The 7831-nt window shown below is 39.8% G+C and overlaps 1 protein-coding gene across 1 annotated transcript; it reads right to left on the bottom strand.

Annotated features, from left to right (window-relative positions):
* Nucleotides 1-1699: 1699 nt before the first annotated feature.
* Nucleotides 1700-7046, bottom strand: LOC127770423 (uncharacterized). Its single transcript, XM_052296144.1, has 6 exons — nt 6888-7046; nt 6665-6739; nt 5243-6575; nt 4296-4565; nt 3158-3313; nt 1700-2016 (listed from the first exon to the last, which is right to left on the bottom strand). Exons 2-6 carry the CDS (start codon nt 6673-6675, stop codon nt 1897-1899), a joined length of 1890 nt encoding a protein of 629 aa, XP_052152104.1. The 5' UTR covers nt 6676-6739; nt 6888-7046; the 3' UTR covers nt 1700-1896.
* Between the last annotated feature and the right edge of the window lie 785 nt (nt 7047-7831).

Consider the following 7831-nt stretch of genomic DNA (forward strand, 5'->3'; position numbering starts at 1 on the left):
TCGATGCATTTCGGTCCAATTCAAATTTGATCTGAAGAAAAATGAAAGCGATTTTAAAATTCCTAAAAGTACTATGATATTCATATAACTCATTAATGGCATGCTTTAAAAAAATATGAATTTTCGTGTGTTCTTTTAACGGCACACAATAATAGAAAAGTACTCCCTCCGTCTAAAAATAAGTGTAGTTTTGTACTATTCACGTTCAACGTTTGACCGTTCGTCTTATTTAAATTTTTTTTATGATTAGTATTTTTATTGCTATTAAATAATAAAACATGAATAGTACTTTATGTGTGACTAAATATTTTTAAATTTTTCACAAATTTTTCAAATAAAACGGACGGTCAAACGTTTGGCACGGATATCTACAGCTGCACTTATTTAGGGACGGAGGTAGTATATATTAAAAGGAAAATGACCTTCATGGGCCAAAAGGCAATGACAAATAGGGTCAACCAGCCCATTTTAGGAAAAAGATGAAAGGATTCGGGCGGCAACGACGTTCCTCCGCCGGATACAGTGATCGTTCCCTACCACTGCGGTAGTTTGCTACTCGCCGGGTGTCGATTTCCATCCGGGACCACACAGAAACCGAGCGACCACAGCCGGATTTGGCCTATGTTTGGTGATGCATATTGAATTATCAATTGCCTGTGCTTTAAAATTGTTTTCATGAGAGTGTATTGCAATCGTGTGTTTCTCAATGGAGAGAACTACAATGTAGGAAAGCTCATGTCAGCATTTTTATATAAATTCTCTCATTTCCTACACATTTCCTTAATTTTCCCTATTCCCCCATTTTCATAAAACAAAATTAATTCTGCAGTAATCTTCAGCTTTTCAACAAAACCGGGTGTTTTTCTTGGACATAGATCGATTTGATTCTAGTTCGTGTAGCGAAATTTTGTTATTCCCAATCAACATTTCAGTGAAACCGACCAGTTTTTGTCATGTGATCAACTGAACCTGAGAATTTGGATTCAAATTTATGTTTTTTAAAAGAAATGTTTAAAAATTGTTGGTTTTCATGAAAACCGAGCTACCGCTAAGTTACCAGGATCAGAGCACCCAACAGAAAGGTAGACCCTGAATTCCATATATGGCACAGTTTTTTTTTTTTTACTACAAGAGAAGTCCCAACAGAAAACCTTTTTTCAAAAAAAAAAAGAGAAAGAAATAGAACTCCAGGTTCACTAATCACTATACCTGCAAAGGACCAGCAAAGAAAAAAGAACAAGAATGGGCATTGCATTCAAGTATTCAACTTGTAAATTGCCGCGGACGTATAAAAGGAGGAATTTGGCTAGTATTTTGTATCAACATAAGACAGGAATTTGAAACGCAGAAGCAACCTGGAAATAAACTCTATGCCTGCTTACCAGCAAACATTTGTACAGTTAAGTCTTCTGCATTCCAAACAAATGCGAAAGCACTCAGTTATATGGGCAATTCATGAATTTTGTCAGGCATGACGTAGGTTTTTTTTGGAACAGTTAGCTGTATCTGTGTATACAATAAAAAACCTCTTGTTCACTGACACCTCTCGAGTTACAAAAAGATCATCAGCGAAGGCCTTTTGCTACATCTTCTAAGAGCTATTAACAGAAATTTCATGGAGGAGAACGCATCCTTTGGCCTGCAGAGTGCATAAGCAGATAATCCCAGGGTATTGTGGGTCCAGAGCACACTTCTCTGGTAGCTTGAAAAAATGCTGCAATTATTAATTTGACACGGCCGTTTAAGCAGCACTGGCCAAGATGGGTACAAAACTGTGGAATTTAAAAGTAAACAGGAAAAAGAAACTAGATGTACTGGTGCGAAGGAGCATCCTCCAATATCTCATCAACTGCGCAAAAAAGGGGTCAAAATTTTTTAGTGGATTCCAATGCATCCCTAAGGTGCCATAAGCCCTTCGATTGTGTACTGAAGAGACTTGGCCCAGTCTTCCTTAAAAAGTAAAGTTTGTAATGTTTTCATAACATTGTAATCTGGATCCAACTTGCGCTGCCAGCCCTGTAAAATAAAAAACAAACTCAAGGATCTGTAATGGAGCAATAAGCAATAGGCTATAGATAGTATGAGAGAATGAGAAAGAAACAAAAGTTCATGACAATTATTTCCCTTTTAACAAAAGGAAACTAACGCAGAAGCAGAAATAGATAGGAACACAAAGCAGTACAGAGGCACATGTACTTTGAATTACAGAGCCAGATTTCCAGAACACTGACTAAAAGTAAGCTATAAGAGTCATATATATGATATTTCATGAGGTTCCGCTATGGTAGTTTGGTTATTTACACCATTTCTCCAGTTTTAAATATGTTGCTAAAGATGTTCTGCTATAAAGCACCTTTTCCCACTACTTTTTTTGAAAACAATTCTGCAACCAACAAAGAATCACTTTAACTGTGACCTACTATGTCAAGACACTTTTATCCTTAGGCAACTAGTAGGCATTATCAACGAATCCGAAGCTCTTGAGACCATTCAATGAAGATGAAAATTCTCATATTCATGCATTTCCATCAAGGTCCAAGGTCAGGGTACAAATATGCATAAACCTAATACCCCTGAAGTCTTTTGTCATATTGTGACATCTAGGGAGTGCATGTTCAGTCATCTGACTATGCCATTAGAAAACGTTGTGACTGAATTCTAGGGGTCGAGTTCTCCTAACTCCTAGGTCCTAAATACATCTCCATATACCTTTCTCGTTGGCAATACAGCACATACTATAATCTTGAGAAACAGCTCATCGTGATCTATTTGACATATGACAGAGACATCTAAGGCCCTGTTTGATTCAGCTTAGGATTATTATAATCTGGATTATTAGGAGTAAGCTGAAACAAACATATAACTTATTATGATAGATAATACTGTATTACAATCTATAAACCAGATTACTATAATCTGGTAATCCACTCTAAAGGTGCTTTTTTAGATTATTGGGTGGCTAACAACTAATAATCCAGATAAACAAACAGCTAACAGCTTATTCTATGCCGGCTTATTATAATCCAGCTTATAGTAATCTGGTTCAATAATCTAGATTACAATAAGATTACAATAATCTTAAGTTGAAACAAACAGGGCCTAAGTTACACCATAATAAGTGACTGACTGGAGCATGAGACAAGCAGTTGAAGCATACCTCAAGAACTAATGTAGTGACCATAACAGTACAAACGTTCCCATCAATGTTTACTTTATGGCGCCGTACTTGCTCAAGCAACTGGTGCATACACTCAGCTGGGTGGACAGCATCACCTTCAGAGGTTCCCCAAAAGGAAAACGACCGTTCAACTTCCTGTTGACAAAAACAAGACATGTAGGACTTGTCGTAATTTGTAACTATCAAATATATAAAAAGGCATTGTACCAACACAACATTGTTTTAATTAATTTGTAGCTAAATGCATTTACATAAAATGTGACATTGTGAACTTGTGATAGATTAGTTCATGTTGATGAGTTGAGGCAAATATTCAAGTGCACCGAAAGTTTGGACCTAGAAATGCATGCATCTAAAATGTATACTTTACTAACACCAAATATAAGGTAACTATATTTCATGGTAGTATCAAACCACCAAATAGTTGACCAAAAACTCACAGGACTCACATTAAATATAAGCACAAACCCATAATGCATCAGCAAATTAATTAATATCAGGTATTATAACAATTCAATTTAATGTAGTGGCGCAATTTGTCAACAAGAGAGTAAAGAGAACACCTAAGATTTAAGAGTAAATTTCATAAAATCCCACATAATATTGTCCAAGTTGCACAAAACCACAGTGATTTTGGCACGTGGCATGTAACCCCAGGTATTATGGTCCTAAAGTTTCACAAAACCACAGTTGATGGGGTTATACAATCACATCTCAAATTTATGAGTTTTTTAATCCATCGTATAACTGTTATATCCGGTTATTAAAATTTTGATATAGGAGTATGCCAAAATGGTTAACGGTGTGGTTTTGTGAAACTTTAGTACCTACACGAGGTTATGTGCCACTTGTCAAAAGCACTATAGTTTTCTGCATCTTGGACCATATAGATGGGGTTTTATGAAATTTACTCAAAATTTAAACATCCCAGGTGCTTTCCAGCAAGGTACAGTGCCCAAATACATCTTGCCATCAATTCATATCTTAAAGATGCATATACCACCTATTATAGCAGCAATATAATTATCTTGACTAAAGGGTGCACCGAGGACCTCAACAAGGAAAAGCAGAGGTGTTACTGCCAAGAAACAGACCAGTGACAAGAAATAATAATTACCTCAATGAAGGCTTTTGGATTTGGGCAGTTTTGCTGTTTTGATAACTTCAGTGTACGTTCTGCAGCTGTACGACCATCTCGGCGTGCAACAGCCTTGAAAAATTCCAGTAAATTCACACGATCATTACTTGAAAGTTCAGCAGTCATTCCTACATCAAGGAATACTACATGTGGCCTAGACTTCAAAAGGGTGTTATTTGAATTCCTTGGTTGTATAACACGGACCAAAATATTTCCAGGGTGCATATCCGCATGAACAAAGTTATCAACCTGCAAAAGGTGGATGTTAACAATGCTGCAACGTGGTGAAAACTAACCATAATTAAAAGCCCTAAAATGTTAAGTGCCTATGTGTAACTAGCAAATAGAATGTACTAAAGAGAGATGGTCAAGGTCCAGTGAGGTTCATCAATTTGGACCAAAATAATAATAAAAATAATGATCTTTTAATATTGTGTTGAATTGCATACACAATAGTTCTGTAAGAAACTAAGAACGAAGGAGCTAAAGTGATATTATATGCATAAAACAAAATATTGAAACCCTTTATCTTTCCAAAATATGTCACATTTTGCATATTTTCAAATCCTTGGTTTCAAACTTGTGTAAAGATATATTTGGATTAGTTTTGTCTAGAGAAGTGAAGTGACAGTTGTGCTGAATGTCTTTGCTAACCTATATCAATATGAACCAGAGATGTTTCTAAACAAGCACTGAACTTTATAAACAGGCAGTTCAATTTAGAGGTTAAATGCAACAATGCTCAATTGAACTCACGGGCTCATAGCATAAACAGTAACCCAGAAATAGACCATAAGACACAAGAGTCATCATTCATCAAAAGGGTATGCTATAACATTTCATTGTTTCACTCAAATGAAATACATGCTCTCATCTCCAAACGCAAAACAATAATGACAATTCTAAGATATGGCTGAAAGCATTACCAGAAGCATTTTCAGGAGAGCATGAGTGCCAATATGTGCAAGGGCGCTTTTAATTCGATCATGTCCATCGAGGTCATCGACATAGTGTGCAACACTCTCACCGTGCTCATAAGTTTCAACCAATACAGCAGGATGAACAAGTGGGTAAAGAGGTTTTGGAAAAGACACATCCTTCCACCTTCGGAAGTTGTAGATAAACCGGCTCAAATGAGCAGCTTCCCTTGCAAGGTCAACTTGAGACATCATAAAGACAGCAAACTGTTGCACACTCTCATCCAGCCGCAACCAATTCAATGTAGGAATATATCTAGAAATTTTAGCTACTGCATTAATGATAGTGAAATCCCTCCGTATTGATTCTCCTACGCCAGGATGTCTTACTTTTACAGCAACTGTTACACGCTTTATATGCTGGCCAGGATACCGGAATCTCAAACCAGCTCGGTGCACTTGAGCAACACTTCCAGAAGCAACAGGCTCTTCTTCAAAATTCTCAAAAAGATCAGATAGCTTTCGACCAAAAGCTTTCTCAACAGTCTTCTTGGTATAAGCAAAGCTGTGAGCAGGTGCTTTTGTGTGTAGTTTTGACAATTCAGCACAGAGGTCACTTTCAAATAAATCAGGGCGAGTAGCAGCCCATTGGCCCCATTTAATAAATGCAGGACCTGCTTTCTCCAGGGTACGATGCACAAGACGGAGCCATGTTTTCCTGTACTTACTGCCAAGAGTATCTGCAAATGGGGCCATGAGTATACTTGGAGTGAACAACAATGCCAAATATATTGATCTGAAGATTATGATGACCAGCTCTACTGCTGAAAATATCAAGGAGGTGACATAGATACGACCATCTTGAGCACGCGTGTAAAGACTATCACGAATTGGTAAGTACTCTCCGTCTGCACTGGTCTTCTGAGCTAGCATTATCTCCCCAGCAACGAAAGCAAAGAGGTAAGGAACTAAATTAGATCTAGTGGCAGCCAAGCTAATGGCACAAGCAACCCTACTTAAAATCGGAGATGCCTTTGGTACATGAGAACCGATTGTCATGAGTTGCTTCCAAGCAAGTTGACCATGAAATGCATTCTGGCTACATGTTGAGAGAACTGAAAAGTTTCTTGCAGCTGGATTCCGGTATAAACTCTCCTTTGCTCTTCCAAGCATGGATGACGTGCCCGGTCCATGCGGAACCTTCCCGTGCAAACAGGCCCTGCCTGTATGTGCCAAACCGAACACAAAGTTGGATCCAATGTTCTGTGCAGTGAAACTATTGGGTTTCGAGTTAACCAATACATCATGAACTAGTTTTCTGCTCTTCCCTATTTGCATAAACCTGGAAGCAACAGGAAAGCCATTTACACTTCTACATTGCACCAAATTAAGCACCAATAAGCTCAGTAGATTTTGAGCTGCGGAGCTGACCTCGACATCATGGTGTTCCCAGACAGCGGGCGCGTCAATGAAGGCGGGATCCAGGCTCGGGCGAATCGTACAAAGCTGGAGAGACACTCACATTAGAGGTTCGGATTTAGCAACGCGATTGGGCTCCGCTCATCCGCGAGCGAGGGGCGAGGAGATCGAATCCCCTCGAGGTCATAGAAGCGAGCGAGAGGTGGGCGGGGGTGGGGGGCCAACGGGGACTTACCGATGCAGAAGAGTGGTTCGTTGGCGGGGATGAGATCACCATGGCTGGGCCCGGGAGACCCTAGAGGCAGCCATGATCGGCGGCGGCGGCGGCGGCGACGAGACGGGGGCGCATGGATGGAGGAGAAGCGCGGGGGTCGGTGGGCGGCGAGGCGCTAGGGTTTGGAGGCGGAGGCGGAGGCGGAGGAGGTGGAGGTGGAGGTGGAGGTGGAGGCGAGCTGCAAATTTGGTGGTCCGATGAGAGGAGGACGAGACGCCGCGTGGTGCGCGGGGGCGGACGGACGGGCGGCAGCCTGGCTGGAAGGGGGGGGGGGGGGGGGGGGGGGGGGAGCGGACAGCGGAGGCGAGAAGACGACGGCTGTGCTTTCCTTCTGTCCCGGCCTCCGTGGACCGGGCCTGTACTCTTGGGCACGCACGCGGGCCTGCTTGCGCTGCGCCGTCTTTCCAAACTTTTCTGGGTTTACCAATACTTTTAAGTAAATTTTACTTTAGGTTATTTCGCTTTAAACCATCTTTTCTTAATAGTACTTTGAATCAGATTTTTTTATTTTTTTAAGTACTCTAGACCATATTTAACTTTTTTATTCATCTACATTCAACTTATTATAAGCCAAAGAAATAGTCTTACGTATACATGTGAAAGTTCATTGATAAATAAGAGCCAACATAATCAAGATTGTTCATATACCTGAGAAAAGAGTCTGATGTTTCAAAGTGAAACATAGATAAGTCTACTCCGTCTAATTAAAATAATATTAGTTAAAGGACGATCTAAAATAAAATATTGATAATAAAAGGTGGCTCCTTTCTTTTTGGCAAAAATTGAATCCATTTCCAGCAATCCCTGCTGTTTTAGAAAAGCTGTCCATGCTTAACTCGTTCGTTGATAGCTTTGTTAATCTACTCCACCGGTTCGACAGAAATGTCGGTAGATGGTATGAATGC

The sequence above is a fragment of the Oryza glaberrima genome, chromosome 4 (assembly GCF_000147395.1).
Source record: "Oryza glaberrima chromosome 4, OglaRS2, whole genome shotgun sequence".
Lineage (NCBI taxonomy): Eukaryota > Viridiplantae > Streptophyta > Magnoliopsida > Poales > Poaceae > Oryza > Oryza glaberrima.

Excerpts from the sequence above, each read along its gene's own strand:
- LOC127770423 (XM_052296144.1), bottom strand. Across the intron at positions 3,314-4,295 it reads ATCCAAAAGCCTTCATTGAG|GAAGTTGAACGGTCGTTTTC; the intron begins GTAATTATTATT and ends TTTTGTCAACAG. Across the intron at positions 2,017-3,157 it reads TCACTACATTAGTTCTTGAG|GGCTGGCAGCGCAAGTTGGA; the intron begins GTATGCTTCAAC and ends TTTATTTTACAG.